This window comes from Portunus trituberculatus, chromosome 50, assembly GCF_017591435.1.
Source record: "Portunus trituberculatus isolate SZX2019 chromosome 50, ASM1759143v1, whole genome shotgun sequence".
NCBI classification, from domain to species: Eukaryota; Metazoa; Arthropoda; class Malacostraca; order Decapoda; family Portunidae; genus Portunus; species Portunus trituberculatus.
This window is the reverse complement of record NC_059304.1, coordinates 3,047,850-3,070,574: the sequence shown is the minus strand read 5'-3', so window position 1 is coordinate 3,070,574 and position 22,725 is coordinate 3,047,850. Positions and strand designations below refer to the sequence as shown.

General features: G+C 38.1%; 1 protein-coding gene across 1 annotated transcript in view; it reads right to left on the bottom strand.

Annotated features, from left to right (window-relative positions):
• LOC123499557 overlaps positions 1-22,725 on the bottom strand; it is a 32,242-nt gene that overhangs the window by 2,621 nt on the left and 6,896 nt on the right. The window contains exons 2-16 of the mRNA XM_045247670.1: positions 15,435-15,561; positions 14,679-14,834; positions 12,517-12,687; positions 12,242-12,343; positions 11,657-11,793; positions 10,673-11,306; positions 10,159-10,359; positions 9,502-9,655; positions 9,137-9,322; positions 8,285-8,455; positions 7,475-7,626; positions 7,116-7,323; positions 6,796-6,967; positions 4,714-4,888; positions 4,229-4,369 (exon numbers count right to left, since the gene is read on the bottom strand). Of these exons, the coding sequence (XP_045103605.1) occupies positions 4,229-4,369; positions 4,714-4,888; positions 6,796-6,967; positions 7,116-7,323; positions 7,475-7,626; positions 8,285-8,455; positions 9,137-9,322; positions 9,502-9,655; positions 10,159-10,359; positions 10,673-11,306; positions 11,657-11,793; positions 12,242-12,343; positions 12,517-12,687; positions 14,679-14,834; positions 15,435-15,561 (2,887 nt within the window). The remainder of the gene's footprint in view (positions 1-4,228; positions 4,370-4,713; positions 4,889-6,795; positions 6,968-7,115; positions 7,324-7,474; positions 7,627-8,284; positions 8,456-9,136; positions 9,323-9,501; positions 9,656-10,158; positions 10,360-10,672; positions 11,307-11,656; positions 11,794-12,241; positions 12,344-12,516; positions 12,688-14,678; positions 14,835-15,434; positions 15,562-22,725) is intronic.

Below are 22,725 nucleotides of genomic sequence, written 5' to 3'. Positions count from 1 at the left end.
ATATTATCTGCCCAGTCATTCATGCTCTCTGGGTGGCTGGGGCGTTGTCACACAGCAAGAGAAATCTGTTAGCAATGTTGTTTTGGGCAGCATATTCTTTTAGGAATTTGGAGAGGTATCCTGTCACGTAACTTTGCATGATAACAGTCGTCATCCACCCTTTTGTTTGCCTTCCATACTACGGGCAAATATTCCTTAATATAGCCAGACAGAGCTCTTGGGTTTTGGGAATGGTAAATAAGGCATGGTTTAAGCTTAAGATCACCAGCGCATTCCCCCACCAATAATGTTAACCTGTCTTTAGATGCCTTGAATCCTGGTGCCGACTTCTCCTCCTTTGCTATAAACGTTCTCGATGACATCTTCTTCCAATACAGGCCTGTCTCGTCAAAGTTTAGAACCTGCTTGGCTGAATAACCTCCTTCCTCGATGCGCTCTTTAAGCAAAGGCTTGAAGGCGTTTGCAGCGGTTGATCCGAACTCGCTGCCTCCCCACTAACCTTGAGGTTGTGTAGACTCCCACGATGTTTGAAACGTTCAAACCACCCCTTACTGGCCTTGAAGGACACTGTCTCGCCTATGTTGAATTCTGGTTTCAGGTCCTCCCACAGGCTCAGTGCCTTAGTAGTAACGAGTTGGGTAGAAAGAGGCATGCGGCGGTGTGTGTGGTCTTCAATCCATAGCCTCAGCAAACGTTCCAATTTTTCCATAATCGGTTCCCTGTTACGAGTTGTTGTGTGTTTGTGCAGGTTTGTGACTTGGTTGGCCTGCTGCTTCACTTGTACTTTTTCTGGAGAACTGTTGATACAGTTGATTGAGATAAACCAAGGGCACGAGCAATAGAGTTTACCCCTTCACCACCCTCATGACGAGTCACAATGTTCAACTTAATATCAAGGCCAATGCTCTTTCTCGATTTTTAGCCTTATCTCCCGGTGGAGAACAATCGTTGGGTCGCTTGGAAGCCATCACTAAGTTCACTTGATCACAAATAAGCACAAAAAGAAGTTTAGAGCGAGCGTGATAGAGTTGTTGTTGCACAATCAAAACAGCGGGAAAGACTGTGGTGTGTTTACTGCACGGGCCGCGGGTGGATGGAGGCGCTGCGATCGCGATTGCGATCGCGATTGCGATTGGTCAATCCGATCGTTAACCGAATTTTGGCGATCGTTAACCAAAAAATAGGGATTAATTTGGAGGGATCGTATGAGCGAAATATCGTTAAGTAGTCGATCGTTAACCGAGGGACACCTGTATATATAATCGCTCTTTGTTATAAAGTTTTTAGGAAGCCTACTGTGTTTACAATTTTAGTTTATAGCCTAGCATTTAGAATTAGATTTTTTTCCCAGTTGTACTATTTTTTTTCTTTCAATTTTACAGGCCTTTGAGGTTGCAAGAAATTTTAGAAGAGATAGAAAATTGTATTGGGGACAATTCCAGTGGAGAAGATGAAGATGAAATGATAGAATCAGAAAACCTAATAACAGTCTACATACAACCTCCAGCTGACGGGAACGAGACGGAAGAAGATTCTGGAGATGAAGATCATGTCAAGATTAGAAATCTTCCTGGATCCCAGCTTTTAAGTGAAGGCGAATACAGAACAAATGAATCACCTTCTACCCAAGAAGATGTAACTCCGCACATTGGTGTAGAAAAAGAAAATCCCCCACAGCCGACTACTTCAAAGTCAATTTTGAAGAAATCTGGGAAATCTGGGAGAAAGTCCCTCAAAATCAGACAGTGGCATGTAGATGATATCCCTTGCATGGAAAAACATACAAGTTACCCTTACAGGCCTTCAGCAGCTGATCTACCTCGTCAACCACATGAAATATTTGAGCTGTTCCTAGACACTCTTGCAATAGAGAGACTGACCAAAGATACTGTGATGTATGCAGTGCAACATGGAAACCACACATTTCAGCTTACATGCAATGAAATGAAAGTGTTTATTAGCATTTTGTTGCTCTCTGGATACAACACTTTGCCACGCCGCCGTCTTTACTGGTCAATGGAACCTGATGTTCGAAATGAGCTTATAGCAAGTTCAATGAGGAGAAACCGTTTTGATGAAATCATGAAACATTTGCATGCAGCTGACAACACTGATCTTGATAAAGAGCACAAGTTTGCCAAAGTGCATCCTATTCTGGACATTCTAAATGAAAGTTTTCTGAAGTATGGCGAAGTCTTTGGTCCAACTTCAATATCTATCGATGAATCGATGGTCCCATACTATGGAGGACATCCAACTAAACAATTCATCCATGGTAAACCTATTTGCTGGGGTTATAAAGCATGGATAGCAGCTTCTCTATTAGGATATTCTTATTTCATTGATTTGTATCAAGGAAAACATCGAGCAAAGAGTGACAGCTGCTACAAAGATACTTATGGCCTAGGTGGAGAAGTAGTTCTAAAAATGCTCGATAGACTTGAGTCTCAGTACCCTGGAAGAAAATTTTCTCTATTCTTTGATAACTTCTTCACGTCAATCAGACTCTTGGAGACAATCAAAGAAAGAGGACACTCTGCGACTGGAACAGTTCGTAGCAACAGAACAGAAAAGTGTCCCCTGAGCAATGCCAAACAGTTTGAGAAACGTTCACGAGGAAGTGAAGAGCATTTTCTTGAGAAAGACTCAGGTATTTTAGTTGTAATGTGGAACGATAATGGTGTGGTTACCATGGCATCTACACACTATGGTGTGCAACCTTTCAAACAAGTTCAACGTTGGTCAGTAGCTGAACGCAAAAGGGTTATGATACCCATGCCTTCAGTATTTGGATTGTACAACTCCAACATGGGTGGGGTAGATAGGCTAGACCAGAACATAGCCAAATATCGCATTGCAATCCGGGGAAAAAAATGGTACATCCCAATTCTATCATACTTACTAAATGTATGTAAATTTTGTAGTAATTTTTTTTCCAATAAACAAAAGCACAAAGTAATTGTTTAATGCTCCCCTTACATAATCAAGATATCTCACTAACCTTTCAATATAATAAACAGCATAAAATTGCTGTGGATTACTGTGACCACCGTTGGGACTTCGCAACACAATCATATTGTATTGTACCCATCGTTGTGTTATCGCAACAAAGTTATTTTTCAAATTATAAGTAAAGTATGCAGTTTGAGTCTAAAATAACACTTAATATGTCTATGTGGAGTCATTTTCTATTATATCTCCGATGTAGAGCTCATTCCAAAAACCTTGTTTTTTAAGGGCTTATATGGGTTAACCCCTAAGCGCCAGATGTTAAAAAAGCCTGCCTGTATGATATATGGGTGGTAGTGCCGCGCGCCCGAGTGCGGGAAACTCGTGCAAGCTTGTCATACTTGTCGTTTTTGTGTATTATGCTGCTATTTTTTAGTCACTATATCGCCTTTGAAGAGGAAAGTGGACGCTTCTCTCTTCAGAGAGAGAGAGAGAGAGAGAGAGAGAGAGAGAGAGAGAGAGAGAGAGAGAGAGAGAGAGAGAGAGAGAGAGATATGGGAACAGTCTATGCCATTGGGTAATTTTAGACACAAGGCGGGACGCATGTAGCTTATCTTTAGTGATTGGTGGAGACAAGGATGGTGGGAGGAGCACTAGGATTTCAAGGACAGCATACGGCGTGTGTAGTTGGTATCCAACACACTATACGGGACAACTGAACTGAAGAAAGCTCAGAAAAGAAATATGATGCCTACGTAGGCATCATCGTATTTGCTACTGGGGCTTCATGACGCCTACATAGGCGTCACCGTATTGAAGGGGTTAAGTTGAAACCATGTTAGTACACATATCCAATTGTTTTATCAAGGCACCTGTCCATTTTCTTAATTATCAATCTGGTTAATTTACTATAATGAAAAAGAAATTCATATAAGTTGCCTTAAGTTGCAAACTGATAATCTGATTTACAATCACCCACAGTAACCTCTGCCAAAACTTAGCAGCTGCTTTCAGGGTACAAGAACCATATTTAGTGCTCCATGAGATAATACAAAGCCAAATTATCATCAGAGTGAGTTAAATGGTCAAACCTCAGAAACCATAGCATTAACCTTTCCACCAATATCCTAAATTTCAAAAGCTTAACAAGAAAGCAATGTGGTGGGAGAAGAAAAACCAGAAGGAACTTACAACAAAATCTACTCATAAATGCTACAATACTGACAGAGATCAAGGTAGTGCATACAACCTGCAGGCATCCCTTCCCTGGGTATCTCACCTTCATGTCATTTTTGTAGTGCCTCTTAGGATCGAGGACAGAGCGCATCTGCAGTACCTCCAGGTCCCGCTTGGCCTCCTCCGTCAGCTCAGGCGCCTTCATGTTGAACCATCCAGGACCCTTGGTTTTCTCACTCTCTTTCTGGAATGTATAGATCTCATCATTATTTCCCATGAGAAATGCTGAAAAATCACAATGAAATAAAATGAGAAAAGAGAAAAATGTATTTTTATTAATATCAATAGGGATAAGAGAAAATATCTTGAATGAAAATACATTGTTTCCCATCAAAGATAAAAATAACAAAGTGGAATGAAAGAAAATCTGTGAAATGCATGAAGCTGATCTCAAGAAAGCAAGATAACCTGAACAATTTTCCACTGAAGAGAAAAGAAATGATGGTTAAGAACACAGATTTCCTATAAATATGAATAAATGATCTGACAAATTAAGGATCTGCAAAATTACAAGAAACCATAACTAACCTTGCGCATTTCCTTTGCCTTCTTCTTGTTGACAAAGTACGGAGTAAGGCAAGTCTTTTGCATGAAGTCAGGTTTCAGGACCTCTGATGTGGCAAGTATTTTCTCAATGTCATCATCATTTACTATTCTTCCACTTTTTCCTTCACCTGGGTTGAGTTGATCTGTTGGCTGATACCTGAGGAAGAAAATATGTCCACTTCTTAGTAACAACAAAAATAATCACATTCTCCTAGAAATATGCTTTATTAAGAATATGCAGCAGCAGTAAAGCTGATTTTCTGACAAGCACAATAAATATGTATTTCCCTATACTATATAAGATTCACACCACAGAGTACAACAAAGACCTACTATGACTGGGAGGTGAAATTAATTTCTCCAGACTTTTTCCTCTCATTGAAGATGTCTTGCTTACAGTCGTAGTGGAAAGTTTGGGCGCAAAATTACAGGCTGCCCAAACTTTTCGCTAAACTCAAAACACAAAAAACACCTAATCTAATCTGTGACCAAACTTTTCACTATTTTTCAATGGTATGATTTGTTCCTCTATTTAGAAGAGATAATACGCACGACTTGGCAACTCTGTTGAGTCGCTCCCAGGCCCATGTGGTGTCAATGTGCAAGCATATATCACTCAGATTTTGTGTTTTTTTGCGGTGGTCTTTGTGTTTTTGCCTCAATATCTCTGAAATGGGAAGTGGTAAAGAGCTGGGAAGAGACATAGTTGTTGCTATTATAACCCTCTATAAGGAGGGCTATAATTGTAAAGATATTGCCACTCGTGTGGGAATAGCAGTGTGGCAAGTTTAAAAGTGGATCAAGAAATTTCATGGTGATGCCATTCCTACCCCAAGCTTCACTCTTTGGTCAAGGAAGATATCAAATCGTACTTCTAAAGTCATTAGGAAGCAGTTGGATAAAAATCCAACACTCACAGCCAGAAAACTGAAGGAAAGTAATCCTTCACTGCTCTGCTTCAGGATGTGTCTGTAACATGTATCACTGATCATTTACTCAAAGATTTACAATATTGTAGTTGTTGTGCCAAAGTCCTTCCCTTGCTAAGTACGAAAAACATGAGTGATCGTATAGCATTTTGCAAGAAATATAGGGATTGGACCCTAGAAGACTGGGACCAAGTCTTGTAGAGTGATAAGTCAACATTTGTGGTGTTGTTGGGCTGCAGATCCAAGTGTGCGTGGCACCCCAGGGGGTCTGAGCTTAATGACCCACACTACACAGCTAAAGCGGTAAAGCATGCTACAAGTGTTACGGTGTGGGGTTGCTTTGCATTTGGTGGAGTTGGCACTTTAAGAATTTCTTGAAAAAAATTTGTGTAAATCAGCACAGTTATTTTGACTTATTGTGTGATAACCTGCCTGAAAGTTTTGAAAAGTGTAACGCTAGTTGGTTTATGCAAGACAGAGCTCCTGCTCACACAGCTTGGTCTGTTACCCAGTGGTATGAGGACTGTGGTGTAAACTACTTCAAAAAGTGGCCTGGGAATTCACCAGACCTGAATCCCATAGAGCATGTGTGGCACATCATTAAAAAACAGCTTCAGGATCATGATGCTTCGATTGTAGCAAAACTAAAAATAGAAATACAAGATATTTGGGGAAATATTATTCCCAATCATGTAGAAAAACTGGCAAAAAGCCTCCCAGCATGTCTGGAGGTCATCAAGCTTAAAAAAAAAAAAAAAATTGTTTGGCAAATGAGGTATGTCATGTACCATTTAAATGTCTTTAAATGTCTACTGTATTTAAAAGATCACAGTTGTTTACGTCTTGTGCCCAAACTTTCCGCTATGACTGTATGTCACATTATATCTGAACTGAATCCTTTCTTTTTTTAAGTTGGTACCAAAAGTTTAACACTGAAGCTAATATATTTAATACATGTGGGAGAAAAGTGGTCTGTGTATTTCTCTGATGTATATCTACTAGATGTACCATGTGTGCAAGTCTCCCTTACAGACACCTTCATGTACACATGCTTTGTTTGAGATTATGATTCTCCCTTTAGCTTAACAAATCATTAACGCTACATGAATAAATGGAACTTAAACTTGTATCCTACTTTTCTTTAAATCTTGGTTTAATAAGTTTCTTTTGGACAGACTGATCAGCCTTTACTGTAAGAGCAGTTTCCATCTTCACTTCCTGTATGTTGAGGCTGATCTTGTGGTCCACCAACAATTCCAACACTTTTTCCCACGCCCTTCCATCATCTGCTTGTGCTGGTTTATCATCTGGCCAAGGGAAAGCACAAAGTGAATTGTCATCATTAAATAATCATAAAAATTACAACATTATGGGTCTTCAGTACTGAATTAATCACATACATTCAGTCAATGTTATATGCAATCATTATAAAACATCATGAGATATCCATCATACCATTCTTTAATTTTCTTTCCATAGAATGAACACCTGAAAAAAAGGCGGTGCGTTCATTGTTTGCAGTGTAAGATAGAGTTATATCCTCCTCAAAGAGAGATGCTAATGCAGGTCGGAGTTCAACATCCTCCTTGAACTGGCTCTCCTCATCTTCACTCTTCTCGATAAAGAATCTATCACTGTCCTCATTCCCTAAAGGTGGTGCTCCCTGAAAATTGCATTTTTTTTATTTATTTCCTGCTTATCTATTACTTTAACTTGATTGCTGAAATATGTAAAATTTCTTCATATTTGAATATTAGTTAAAAAAACTATGAGCATAAAAGTATATGAATTCATTTTACACCATATTACAGTACCTTATTCAGTATGTCTTGTATTGTTAAATTGAGTTCACGAAAGACATTTGCCTGTTGTGGTTCCAGCTCTTTCTCTGCCCTGGTGAGGAGTCCTCCTGCCATCAGTGGATCCCCATGCTTCTTCTCAAACTGAACATAAGCTAACCACATTCCTGAAAAATTGGTCAAAGTGTGAGCTACATGGGAATATTTTCATCTTCAAAACTAACTACAGTTTGGAAGAAATCAAAAATGCATCTGTGAACAAAACATAAGGACATGAAAGTATGAAATGAACATGTACTGATTTTAGTAATGAACATTTATTAAAATAGTACATTTGAGCTGTTTTGAAATAAGGTATTTAATATAAATTGCACACAGCTCCCAAATACATGCAACAATAAAGGAAATAGTAGAAAATGTATTAAAACTTTGAAGTTAAAATATACAGGCCAAGAAATTATACATTACTCAATAAAATCTGATTCTTGTTTTCCATTCTGAATGCACTTTAGAGATTTATGCATGATGACAAGTCAAACACAGCCTAAATAGGCATTATTAAAAAAAATCCAGCCCACAACAACATGCGCAATGACTGCTCATCCAAGCATCCAAGATATAATTATGCAGGTTAACCATTCAAGCTTCTAGAAACTAAAATTTTGAAGAGCTATGAGGCTGAAATAAACAAATAAGTAAATAAACAAATAAATAAAAGGAAGAAGAAAAAAAGAAGAAAGAAAAAGAAAAAGAAGGAAAAAAATTGGATTTGGTTTCAATGAAGGTGCATACATAATCACTTCAACACATATCTAAGGCTCTCACCTGGGTTTGAGGAACCTTGCTGCTGAATGCTAATATTGAACACCTCCCTAACAGCTTCAGCATTCATTGTGGCTTGGGCCAACTCAAGCTCCACCATCTGGGCATGAAGGCGGCTACAGAAAGGTGGCCTCCACTTCAACTTCTGGTATAGTTTCCGAGCTCCAGCAATACCTGGTGAGCACCCATGAAGCTTCTATTAACCAAAGATTCAAGCATTTTGTTTTACGCCTGATTGTTGTGTTTATACAACTTAGCCTTCCCTGACATCAGAGGAGCAAATACAGCAAAATAACTTTATGAAAATATATCACATGTGAATAACAGTAAGAGTAAGTAATGGAAAATTTTATACATAAGTAATTAATATTATATATCCAAGTAACGAAAAACCAGATACAATAAGCCTGAATATAGCAACTGCAAATTTTTGCCTGTAAGATTAGTAATGATTTCTTAACAATAATATGAGTAAGTGAAAAATAAGCCCATCATTGTATGAAATAATAGGCAGTGTTTGCTCTGCTATCTGTTTGCCTATTTCCTTAAGACAAAGCTGTGCACATGATACCTACACACCAGGAGCCCACAATCCAAGAAGACATAAAATATTAACAAACCCACACATTCATAAAATGAAAATTATCACACAACAAGCAAATAAATTAATAAATAAAGTGTACAAAACAGATATAAAACAAATGATCATAACAGAAATAAGGTTCAATCAATCACCAGCTTATATTCATATAACCTTATGTGATTGTACAAGCAGAGTTTTGCAGGGCAGCAACTGATCTAAAAAATAAAATTAGAAATTAGTTCCTTTGTGCTAGAAAGACAACCAGTGTCTACCTTCCAGCAAGCCCACATCCCGGAGGTAGAGCACCCTCATGCCTCGGGCTACTGTCTGGTCCTCAAGGTCCATGGCAGCCTTGAACAGCTTCAACTTGTTGCTATCTTTGCACAGGTGCTTGGCAAACTCTTTCCAGGCTGCCAGACCACTCTCACCTCTCAGTGAAGGGCCAATCTTTTTTAATTCTGCCAATATGTTGAAGAATTAGAATATACATTGTAAAACTAAATGTTTGAAAGTATGTATGCAAGTGCTGATACACCAAACTGATCTGAAATGCATTACATTTTATTAATGCAAAAAATTTATTTAAGTATAGGTGATTTGACCTCCAATAATCAATAACTACTTGATTCCCACTAACCCTTCATGATCGGAGCATCAGTGTCTGCCTCCCTGACAATGCAGTATGCCAGCTGCTGCTGTAGGTGGGAGGCAGCAGGGTGCTGCTTCACACCACGCTCTAGAACTGCCTGGGCATTGTGCTTGTGTTCCGGCTGCTGGCACAACACTAGGTACTGTTCACCACCATGAGAAAAAATCTTGTACATTATTTCCTTTACATCAAGCAATAACCATGGCCTGTTTCTTCTCTATCTGTGCAACCAGTATACCTGGAATACTGGTCGATTCTTTTTACCAGTAATACAGTATCAGAATGGGACAATGGCAGTGGCAGGGAGGGAGAGGCCAGAGCTTTGTTTACAACCATGTGTGCAGCTGTTCGATTACCAGATATTTTCGCCACTATTTAAGCTTTTGGTGTTAATGTAAGTTTATAAATGAAAACTACAGACAGAATGCACAAGAAAGTTATTCTGAAAACCAAAGCAGCACAACTGGCGGAGGGTGGGGTGAGAGAAGCAAAGGAGCCTTTGTTTACAACCATGTGTGTGGTCGTTTGACTATCAAGTAATTTTTCAAGCATTAAATCTAACTTTTGCATTTGAGTATTGAAAAGTTCAACTATTAAGATGTTTCAGTACTGAGTCTCCACTGTATTTCAATGAGCAATACTTACCCAAATATAAAAATGCAAAGGTGAGAGCTGTACAGTGTGTTGCTCAAACAGCTTCAGGAGGGTTTTGTAGATAGTAGCAGTCATGTCTGCCATGCCCCAGCACTGGTGCAGCAGCGGTAACAGCTCATCAATGTATGTGTTCACAAACTTTCCACCCACGACTTTCAAGGCTTGGTCAAATATTGAGAGGAACAATGCCAACTATAAGGAAATGATAAAATATTAGGTGTAAATATAATATGTTGGGCTTTAATATACATAGTCATGATTATTTTATTCCCTCTATACTCGTACTCTTGTGTTAATTGAATCTATAGTCACCTACTACTTATCCTACATGACTTTGGATGCAAAGTTGTGATGATTGCTATAAAACCAAAATAATCTAATCTATTAGGCTATACGCAGATTCATATGGATTAACAAAAAATGATGATGACGATGATAATACACTTAACATTTTCACCAAACATGACCTACAAATACAAAGTAGGGCTCATATGTATGTGCATACCTTTCCTTTTGGGTCTAATTTCCCAGCTGGTGTGGACAAGTTAATTTCTCTTGTATTCTTATCTGCCTCACTTCCATTGCAACTCTCTTTACTCTGAGGTGTGTCTTTCTCCTGTGTCTTACCGCTGCTCTTACTTTCCACTTCCTCTTCTTCCATATCCTCTGAGATATCATCTTTCTCATCCTCACTACCGTTTTCTTCTTCCTTTTCAGCATCATCAACCACTTTCACCACACTTTCTTCTTCATCACAGCTCTCTTCCATTTCATCCTCCTCCTCTTCCTCTATCTCTTCATTTTCTTCATCACTTTCTTCTCCCTCCACCTCTTTATCTTCCTTCTCTACATCAGTGTCTTCCCGCTCTTCCTCATCTGATTCCATTTCTTCTTCCTCATTAATTTCTTCATAGTCTTCTTTGTTACTTCCAATTCCAGTGTTTTTTCTCTTTCCCATATCTCTAGTTAATTCGTCTGTGGTTTCTGCAAGACCATCTTCATTTTCTACATCATTATTTTTCTTATTAGTCATGGTGTTGTCAAGGAGTTCAGTCCTAGCTTCCCCAAGTCCTGATATCAACCTCTGGGCTTTAAGTTTCCATAGGCATTCTGTATCAGGGAATTTACTGCATAGATCCCTGTAAGACAAGAATAATATAACAGAAACTCATAATAGGCACTGTTCACACATAACTTCAAACTCTTTCATAGCATAGGTATACACAAGTGTCTGAGGTAACATAGGAACAGCTCAAAATTCAGGCTTTATACTTAGTTACAATCTGAAAAGTTCATATAAAAAATTCGAGTTCAACAAAAGCACTATGAGTATACCTTGGTAAAGTTGATTACACAAGGATTATCTTGTATGAACTTGATGGCTTCCTGCAGCTTCCCTTATTTTCTCAAGTTCTTATTGGTAGAATGTGAGGGTTGTTTCATATATAAAAGAGTTTCTGTAATAGCTGAAGTAATCAACATGACTCACCTATATATTTCTTCTCGTAACTTATGTGCAAACGGAAATTTGTTCGCCACCTGGTACAGCTGGAGGTACAACTCAGGCTCTGGAAGTTTGTTCACAGCATGTATATATACTGCTTGAGCCACAGCACAGTCCAATACCTGAAATTTTACACATATCATACACAAGAAATATCATTACATCAGTTTTATAATCCCTTGAAGTGTCAGGCAAAATAACCTTAACATCTCATTGTCTCTTTTTTCTTTCCATCGATCTATATACCAGAATGGTAATTTTACACATTTATACACAAACTATTTACACTCTTATCCTCTCTTTCTGCTTGGCTTTGATATCATAATGTCTATCAAAGCAAGCAAGGTCACTTTCATTCTCCACATAAAATATCATCTCATAGATCAAACTCTTTCCTACATATGCTTTGTGCTATTCAGTAAAAATAAGTAACACATGCCTTTAGCAATTAGTAGTCCAACAATAACAATAGCAAATATAAAAACAAATCTTGTAACATACGCCAGACATTATGACATGATAATAATAATAATATAAAAAAAAATCAAGAATAATAATGACACTCCTTACCTTCTCCCGGTTTTCAGCAATGACTTCCTCCAGCCCAGCTATGTTCTCGTGCTTGACTTTATTGATCAGCATCTCTACATACAACAGTTCCAGGCGAAACAGCTGCAACACAAGGAAAGATGTAATAAGGAGCTAATTTATAGTTTGCATATCTTACTGTATAAAAGTATCAACTACTTTTGCAGTGTTCAGATCACTACCTACCTGCAGGGTCAGAAGTTATATAGTGTCATCAGCATACAGTCTTTGTTCAAGTGCATATCTTGTAATCTTACCTCCCGCTTGAGCAGAATTGACTTGGGATGATACAGAGGAGCATTTGAGAGTAAGATTACTCTTGCCTTGTCAAAGTTTCGCCTCTCCTCAATTTCCCACTTGGCCCAGGCAATCCATACACTCTCACAATTCCCATGAAACTTTATCTGCTCTGTATATGCACTATCAATCTGAAATTAATAAACAAATTTATGCATCCACAAGTGGATGTTATAAAAAAATTAATAAAAATAAGTCTGATCCATGTTAAACAATTAATCATGGATGAAATTATTTACCAATCTAGAAAGAATTATTCTTTAATTATTTCTACACATAAAATACAAAAATTTTTGGGTGACATTTTAATACAAATGACAAAACATTTTAAATCATAAACAAAAAGCATCAAACACCGGTCATTATCTCATCACTCTGTCTTTAATTATCTTACTGGCAGTCATATAATTTAGTCATTTCTACATAACACTTTCTTTCCTATTTTGTTTATACACTTAAAACCCTCTGCTATAGCACCTTCTGCTATCACATTTTATTGCTATCGTGCATACATATGTCTATATCACACATGAAATTACTGCTATCAAGTGCCCATCATTTGAAAACTCCTGGGTTAAGATGTCACCTGATAGTTGAGTTTCTCTATATACTTTTATTGAGAAATAGTTCTTAACATATTTCCCCAATCTACCCATCCACCTTACATCCTAATTGTCCACGATGAGGTACTGTATTTGACAGTATATAGGACACATCTTTTTCCAGTACTTTTACCTATGCTAACTGCATGCATCATTATCTTATTGCTGGGACTAAAGCACGCACTGGGACCATGTGTGCTTTGGCGGCCCAGGGTTCTCGAGCGTACAGGTTCAAATCCACAGTCCAAGGTCAGAAAGGGCATCCACTTGGGGTTAGAGTTCCCATATGCCCAAATCAAAGTCCTCTGTCAGGAGGCACCATCTAAGCCCTAATACTATAGAGCAGTGGTCTTCAACCTTTTTAATGTCGTCCACCCCTAGTGTTGATTAAGTAGAAGCTGTCCACCCCACCCCGAAACTGTCCACCCAGGCTGAATAGCAATGGCGTGGTTGTACTATCGGGGTCTTGCGAGTAGATAAGGTGGCAACCTCAATGTTACAATAGGTAAATATGTATTTGTACTATGTATTTTAAGAAATATAGGAGAGAGAGAAAGAAAGTGAGTCTCTTGTATATTAAACAGACACGTGCAGGTGAGGATCTCGTCCACCCAGTAGTCCACCCCTCACTTAATCTCGTCCACTATAAGATGGACTGTCCACCCAGATTGAATAGCACTGCTATAGAGAAACAGAATGTGAAGAAAAAAAGAAAAAAAAAAAAATCACTTTAGAAACAAATTTTCATTCGTACAAATGAAAGCAATCCAACCTGTGAAGCTGTGATGCGTGTTTATAAATATCAACTGATTGGCACTCTGACTCAATACCATCTAGCAGTGAAGAGTAACAGCAAGCTCATGATCATAACAAAACACATCAACACCCACACAGTTATGGCAGCAGGAGGGAAAACATCAAGCTATACAATCTCTTACAAATTACAAGTGGTAAATTATGCCAAGGGGCATGGCAATAGAGCAACAGCAATGACTTTTGGGCCACCACCTACCGTCAAAATGATAAGTGTCTGATGACAGCAAGAAGACCAACAAAGGAGCACAAGGAAAGAAAATATTTTCTGCTTGTGCAATGTACTGATGGATTACTTTCAACAGTGTATGCTTAAATGCACTAAACTTTTCTTCCTGAATTTGATTGCTGAAATGGGTGTGTGTCTTATATACCCGTATGTTCTATATGCTATCAAATACGCAAAATAAAACGCTTTAAAAGGTATGTTGTAATTATGATTCTTGATTATGTTTTTCATACTGTATTATTTCTTCATTTTCATAATATTGTATGGCATAAAAACTGAGCAAAAAGTGATAAAAAAAATGACAACTTGGAGGTTCTAGTGTCAATTTGAATTATTACCAGTTCTTCACTTCAGCTATTGCAATTTCCACTATCACACAGTGATAGATGCACCAAATAGGTGCGATAGCAGAGGGTTGCATGTACACGTAATTGCAATACTTTATTTCTCCAACAACCCTAAAGAATAAGCTGCTCACCTCATTTTTCCAGCCAATGAAGTGAGAGAAGCTGATCCTGAGAGCCCAGGTGTCCAGGTGTGAGGGCCACATACGGGTGAGAAGACGTGCCTGCTTCAAAACACGCCGAGCTATTGATGCCTCGATCTGGTGCTTCTTCTCATGCACACCAATTTGCTTTGAAACAAAACAACAGAATCAATGTTAAATTGTGTTCTTAATGTGTCAGGTATTGGAGACTTTTGCTGCTGTGTTATGGAAGTGTTGAGGGTGTTTGAAGTTCTTTATGAATCAACCTACTTTTTTTGGGAAAGAATAACAAATATACACTACTCCATTCTAGGATGTAAATATAAATGGATGAGTGATCTGTGAAGATTGGTATAAATCTTTGTGAAGCTTCAAACATTCTCATTGTTAATTTGATGAATGATTTTCCATACGCCAACTTAACTTTCTGTGTCAACTCATCTTAACCTGAGATTTCTTCAAAGCAAACAAAACCAAAGACATAAATAACTGAAAATTTAAAAAAGAAAATCTTGTATATAAAAATTTTTTCTATCTATGAAGTTCATATATTTTTGGGGAGTAAGAAAAAATAAAATAAAACTTGGTCCTAAGTACACATAATTAGTAATAATTTCAAATACAGAAGTTGTAAGTATTTATCAACTTCATTTTTCAGGATCTGACACATGCCTTATGTTCCCACAAAGATAGTGTGTCTTGAGTCAGCCAAACCATCAAATAGGAAGTTAAAACTGAATTTCTTACCTTTCTTCTTATCCTGATGAGTTCAATTAGTTTCTTTTCATAATTGATAAAGTTGACAAAATCTATTTTTTTCTTTGACCTTCTTGCCAGACGATACTGAAACTCTCTTCGCTTTTGTATCAACTTCCTGAGAAATAAAAGAAGATATCATTGCAGAGACCAGTTACATTGATGTGTAGTGTTAGTTTTAACAGAGTATATGTGTTATTTGGCTTTAAGAAAGGGAATTAAATAATGAAGGTGGTAAGTCAATCAGATAAGAACATATATGCCACCTGCTGTTTGTAGTTCACTTTCATGTGTGCAATTTTATTCCAGTCATTACAAAAGAGATGGTTTCCTAACAGGTTTCTAAGCTTACAAGCCACTGGTAAATATGGAAAGGAATATCTTCTAAATCCTCAATAACATACTATAATTTTATTTCTCAGATCCAGACATCAAAAGGTTACATAAAGTACCATTCTTTTGTTACCAGCATTCAATAACGAAATCCCTTTTTTTCCCTACAACCTACTAGAAGGGAAGCTGACCTCACTACCAAAAGATCCATGGATACAAGTAACTAAAGTTTAGCACAAAATTAGATTAAAAAATACATAAAGAAATAATAATAATATAAAAATATTTTAAAAATTGATACAAGTAGGAGGGAGCCCAGAGCTGCTGGTGTGCCAGACCAAGTATAAATTATTTGCAATAGCTTTAAGTAAGTAATGACTGGATAGTACACCATATACAGCATTTGGATAAATACAAATTATAATTATTCATCATACTCAAACAAAAGGTTTCCTTAAGCATCTTGCAGCAACTGTTTAAAAGAGACTAATGAGTCTGCTTGGGTGATTTCAGCAGGTAGGATATTCAAGAAAAGGATGCATCTCTGAGAGGAAAAATCTGTGTCTTGATTCCAGGTTGTGATGCATTGGGAAAAGTTTGTAGGAGCATCGCTGAGTGCCCACTGATGGGGTAAGGACAAACAGCATCTCAGGTTGGATGGTGGATTGTCTGTGAAGAATTTTCCAATATTTGATACAGTCTGCACATAGAAGTCTTCCCTTCACAGAGTAAAGGTTTAATTGAGTTAGTCTGTCTGAATAACTCCTGTCATGCAGGTCTTGAATGTCTGTAGAAATTCCAGCAGTTTGTCACCCATATACCCAGTGAACCACAGACATGAAGAAAATTCCAAAAGGGATCTAATATAGGTTTTGTAAAGAGTGACCATGAATGATGGAGAGCAACATACAGTGGCGTTCAACAAATTGCTAGCTAGAGCTCCAGCCTTAGAAACAATATTATGAATATGTTGATGAAATTTTAGTGAGGCATCAACTTTTATTCCTACATTGCAGAAGTTGTCTACAAAACTAATTGCTGTATTATTTGGGTATTTAGAGTATGGACCAACAAGATTCCAGTCAAATGATCCTCTATGAATTCTTAACACTACACATTTCTTTACATTCATTTTTCAGTCCCCAGGATTCTGCAGTTGACACGATCACATCAATATCTGTGACCTTTTGTAAGACTTTTGAAGGCCTCACTTACAGTGGAGTGATTTATTTGGACACACAGTTTCAGGTCACTGGCAAAGAGTTTGAAATTGCAAAACACATCAGACAGAGATGACATGATTTACATACAGAATAATGGTACCAAAACTAAGCCCTAGTGCACACCACTAATTACTGCATACAAGTCGCTATACATTCCAGCAATGCTTACTTTAAAGTGTTTGTCATTTATGAAAGACCATCTCCAATCTAGGAGAGGAGGCCTAACACCTATTGACTTCAGTTTGTTAACTAGGATTATGTGGTTCACAACATCAAAGGATTTACTAAAGGCAAAGAATATCAAATCCACAAAATGTCCTTCATTATTTCATTTAGTGACAGAATCATAAGTGGTGATCAGTTGGTCTTCAACTGAATGTCCTGCTCTAAAACCAAACTGGTGGGGTGAGATGTAGAATTACCCTCAAAGTAGATGACTATTTGCTTGTGAACAATACATTCCATTATCTTACAGCACACAGATGTCAAACTTATTGGGCAATTTTTTTTTTTTTTTTTTTTTTTTTATGCAAGAGGGAGAGCTGTCAAGGGCAACAAAAAAATTAGCAATAAAAAAAGGCCCACTGGAACTGCAGTCTCCCTAAAAGATTAGGAAGAATTAGCCAAAAGCCTGGAACAAATGTCTTGACACCACTCTCTTAAAAGTCAAGTCATAGGAAGATGGAAATATAGAAGCAGGTAGGGAGTTCCAGAGTTTACCAGTGAAAGGTATGAATGATCGAGAATGCTGGGTAACTTTCATATGAGAGGGTTGGACAGAATGGGGATGAGAGGAAGAAGAAAGCCTTGTGCAGCGAGGCCGCAGGAGGAGGGGAGGCATGCAGTTAGCAAGATCAATATAGTAGTTAGCATGAAAATAGCGATAAAAAATAGAAAGGGATGCAACATTTTGGTGGTGAGAAAGAGGCTGAAGACAGTCAGTCAAGAGGAGACGAAAAGCTTTTGATTCCAATTTATCAAATAAAGCTGTATGAGTGGAACCCACCCAAACATGCGAAGACTACTCCATACACGGACGGATAAGGCCCTTGTACTGAGTTAATATTTGAAGGGATGAGAAAACTGGCGGAGATGCCACAGAACACCTCCCTTCATAGAAGTTATTTTAGCAAGAGATGAGATGTGAAGTTTCCAGTTTAGATTATGAGTAAAAGACAGACCAAAGATATTCAGTGTGGAAGAGGAAGAGAGTTGAGTGTCATTGAAGAAAAGGGGATAGTTGTCTGGAAGATTGTGTCAAGTTGATAGATGGAGGAATTGAGTTTTTGAGGCATTGAAAACTACTAAGTTTTCTCTGCCCCAATCAGAAATCTTAGAAAGATCAGAAGTCAGGCGTTCTGTGGCGTCCCTGCATGATCTGTTGACTTCCTGAAGGGTTGGTCGTCTCTGAAAGGACGTGGAAAGATGTAGGGTGGTATCATCAGCGTAGGAGTGGATAGGGCAAGAAGTTTGGTTAAGATCATTAATGAATAATAGAAAGAGAGTGGGTGACAGGACAGAACCCTGAGGAACACCACTGTTAATAGATTTAGGAGAAGAACAGTGGCCGTCTACCACAGCTGCAATAGAACGGTCGGAAAGGAAACTTGAGATAAAGTTGCAGAGAAGGATAGAAACTGTAGGAGGGCAGTTTTGAAATCAAAGCTTTGTGCCAGACTCTATCAAAAGCTTTTGATATGTCTAACGTGACAGCAAAAGTTTCACCGAAATCTCTAAAAGAGGATGACCAAGACTCAGTAAGGAAAGCCAGAAGATCACCAGTAGAGCGACCTTGACGGAAGCCATACTGGCGATCAGATAGAAGATTGTGAAGTGACAGATGTTTAAGAATCTTCCTATTGAGGATAGATTAAAAACTTTAGACAAGCAAGAGATTAAAGCTATAGGACGGTAGTTTGAGGGATTAGAACGGTCACCCTTTTTAGGAACAGGCTGAATGTAGGCAAACTTCCAGCAAGAAGGAAAGGTAGAAGTCGATAAACAAAGTTGAAAGAGTTTGGCCAGACAAGGTGCAAGCACAATAGCACAGTTTTGAGAACAATAGGAGGGACCCCATCAGGTCCATAAGCCTTCCGAGGGTTTAGGCCAGAGGGCATGGAAAACATCATTACGAAGAATTTTGATTGTAGACATGAAATAGTCAGAGGAGGAGGAGAGGACAAGCCCAGAATCATCCAAGGTGGAGTTGTGAGCAAAGGTTTGAGAAGAGTTCAGCTTTAGAGACAGAAGAGATGGCAGTGGTGCCATCAGGATGAAATAAAGGAGGAAAGATGAAGAAGTGAAAGTTATTGGAGATGTTTTGGCTAGATGCCAGAAGTCACGAGGGAGTTTGAGTTTGAAAGATTTTGACATTTTCTATTTATGAAAGAGTGTTTGGCAAGTTGAAGAACAGACTTGGCATGATTCCAGGCAGAAATATAAAGTGCATGAGATTCAGGAGATGAAAGGCTCAAGTACCTTTTGTGGGCAACCTTTCTATCATGTATAGCACGAGAACAGGATGTGTGAAACCAAGGTTTAGAAGGTTTAGGATGAAAAAAAAATTAGGAATGTTCGCCTCCATGCCAGACACTATCACCTCTGTTATGCGTTCAGCACACAGAGATGGGTCTCTGACACGGAAACAGTAATCATTCCAGGAAAATCAGCATAATACCTCCTCAGGTCCCCAATTGGCAGAGACAAAATGCCAGAGGCACCTCTGCTTTAGGAGATCCTGAGGACAACAAAACAGAAATGAGATTGTGATCGGAGGAGCCCAACGGAGAAGATAGGGTAACAGCATAAGCTGAAGGATTAGAGGTGAGGAAAAGATCAAGAATGTTGGGCGTATCTCCAAGACGGTCAGGGATACGAGTAGGGTGTTGCACCAGTTGCTCTAGGTCATGGAGGATAGCAAAGTTGAAGGCTAGTTCACCAGGATGGTCAGTGAAGGGAGAGGAAAGCCAAAGCTGGTGGTGAACATTGAAATCTCCAAGGATGGAGATCTCCGAAAAAGGGTTGAGGGACAGAATGTCCTCCACTTTGGAAGTTAAATAGTAAAAGAATTTACTATACTCAGAGGAGTTAGGGGAGAGATAGACAGCACAGATAAATCTAGTTTGAGAGTGACTGCTGAGTCTAAGCCAGATGGTGGAAAACTACGAAGAATCAAGAGTGTAAGCACGAGAGCAAGTTAAGTTGTTGCGCACATAGACGCAACATCCAGCTATGGAATGGAAATGAGAATAGAGAAAGTAAGAGGGATCAGAGAAGGGGCTACTGTCAGTTGCCTCAGACAGCTGTGTTTTGGTGAGGTAAAGAAGATGAGGTTTAGTAGAGGAGAGGTGGTGTTCTACAGATTGAAAATTAGATCTAAGATCACAAATGTTGCAGAAGTTAATGAAGAAAAGGTTAAGGGAGGTGTCAAAACATTCTGGGTCGCCAAGAAGAGAGCAGTCTGACCTGGGGACATTTCTGGTGCCCTCCCAGAAGAGGACTCCTAGGCTGGATTTGGAGTTGCCATTTTTTTATTTTGAATTTTAAGTGAAGGGTGTGTGTGTGGTAAGTGCATCGTAGCATACCTGATCCTATTGTAATTGATGCAGAAACTGTAGACTGAGTAGAAGAGTATAAATATCTAGGTCTCATGATTGATAATCAACTAAAAGGTAGTGCAAATACCAATATGGTATTTAAGAAATGTAAGCAGAGACTTTATTTTTTACGTATTTTAAACAATTTGCATGTAGATAGATATATAATTAGCCTTTTTTATAAGTCTACAATAGAATCACTATTAGATTTCTCTTTAACTACCTGGTATGGTAAGCTTACATGTAAGCTTAAAAAGATTGTGCAAAAATCACGAAAATTAGGGGCGGAAACAAAATCATTAGATAAGCTGTTCCTTGAAGGAACTATGAAGCAAGTTGGAAAAATCATGAACGATACGTCTCATCCCCTCCACTCTTGCTATGTATTCCTAAGGTCAGGTAGAAGACTTGCTTTGCCTACTCAACGCACGAACAGATATAAGAACTCATTTGTGCCAAAAAGCATCGTACTCTTCAACCACCAACAGTTAAAACAGCAATTGTGAAATTGTTGACTCCATGTGTGACTGTGATATCTCTAATACATGTCTGTGACCTTAGTATGCTGTGCAATAATTTTTAACTTACTATATTGTATATATTTTTAACATATTTTTTATATACTTTTTGTTAACTTTTAATGTACGGAGCTCTAGCCAAAGCAAATTTCAATTTGTAAGCTTTATTATGCTGCAACTTGACAATAAAGTGATCTATCTATCTATCTAGTTTTGTGATAAGTTGGAGAGTTGTCTTTAGAGGACAGGCTGTGACTATCCCCTAAATTGTGCGACATAAAGGGAAACGTTCAGCGATATCACAACTAGCTTTAATGGAGAGTTCACAACACCTCTTGAACTAGTGCTATTAGACCTTGATGGAGTAAATCATCACTTCAGTAGTGTCTACTACCTTCTCCTTGTGAGGAGGAGATACGTAGTAGGATGAGTGAATTGAGATCCTTTCTTAAATATACACTGCTCATCATAAACATCGATGCCAGAGACCATGACATCCGTTTGAATGATCAAAATGAGCACACTTTCCTTGGTGGGCATTGGGTGCTTTAAATTAAATTATTATACATCTGGCATCTTAGCCTGGGTGTCAGGCAGCTTGCAAAGGCAGGAAGAAGTGATCTATGCCTGTCAATCACTCTCACTGGTAGGCATTCTGTTGCTGTCCTCCCATGCTAGCCCCCTGACTGGCTTCCAGTGACCATATTTGATGGCTCATAAGATGCACCTAAAAAAAAAAAATAAATAAATAAAAAATAAAAAAAAAAAATAAATAAATAAATAAATAAAAACGAGCCTGCGTCCTATGAGGTCAAGGTTCAGCATTGAGGCAGTGATTGGTGGTAAATCTATGGCAACAGAGGCTCTAAAATCAAACCCAAGACATCTTCCACATGTAAACAAAGTGATGATTGGTACTACACTACAAAACAATTCTTTCTTTCAAGGTAACAATATTATAACAGGTCATACTTATTGATAATTCACATAGAATGACACCATTCGGGAAGAATTTGCTTAAGTGACCACGCGCCACGCATTGCATGTACCAGAACACACATTCATGGGCTCATAAGACACATCCAGTTTTGGCAGACATTGAAATGGAGAAGAGAAGAGAAGAGAAAAAAAAAAAAAAAAAAAGAGAGATAAAGTGAAGGATTTCACCTGACATTTGAAGCTCTCAAGTACATTTAGATCATTATTAGATCCCAATATTTTGCATTTAAAACTTTAATCTTTGCTAGTAGCCTATGAAGCAATCCATTTGTGAGATGCAAATATGTACTACCTGGTGTATGGGGTCAGCAGTGACTGAGAGAGACTACAGGGGTAATAATATTATCATTTTTTTCTTTTTTATCATTCTACACAATTCTAAAATGGTAATTTAGTACATTTCCAAAGCCAAAGGATGTGTGAAAGCAGATTTATCAGTCTTACTTTCTAAAACATATTATATTTGAAATATTCATCTGTAAGTTTTAAACACTATTGCATAACTTATTACATGAAAATTATGCAGACAATCACCACAAGCCAGCCTACCTCTTCAGTTCTAAAAGAAAACTTTATTTTTTTTAAGTAGTAAGCTATTTTCTTAAATAGAATG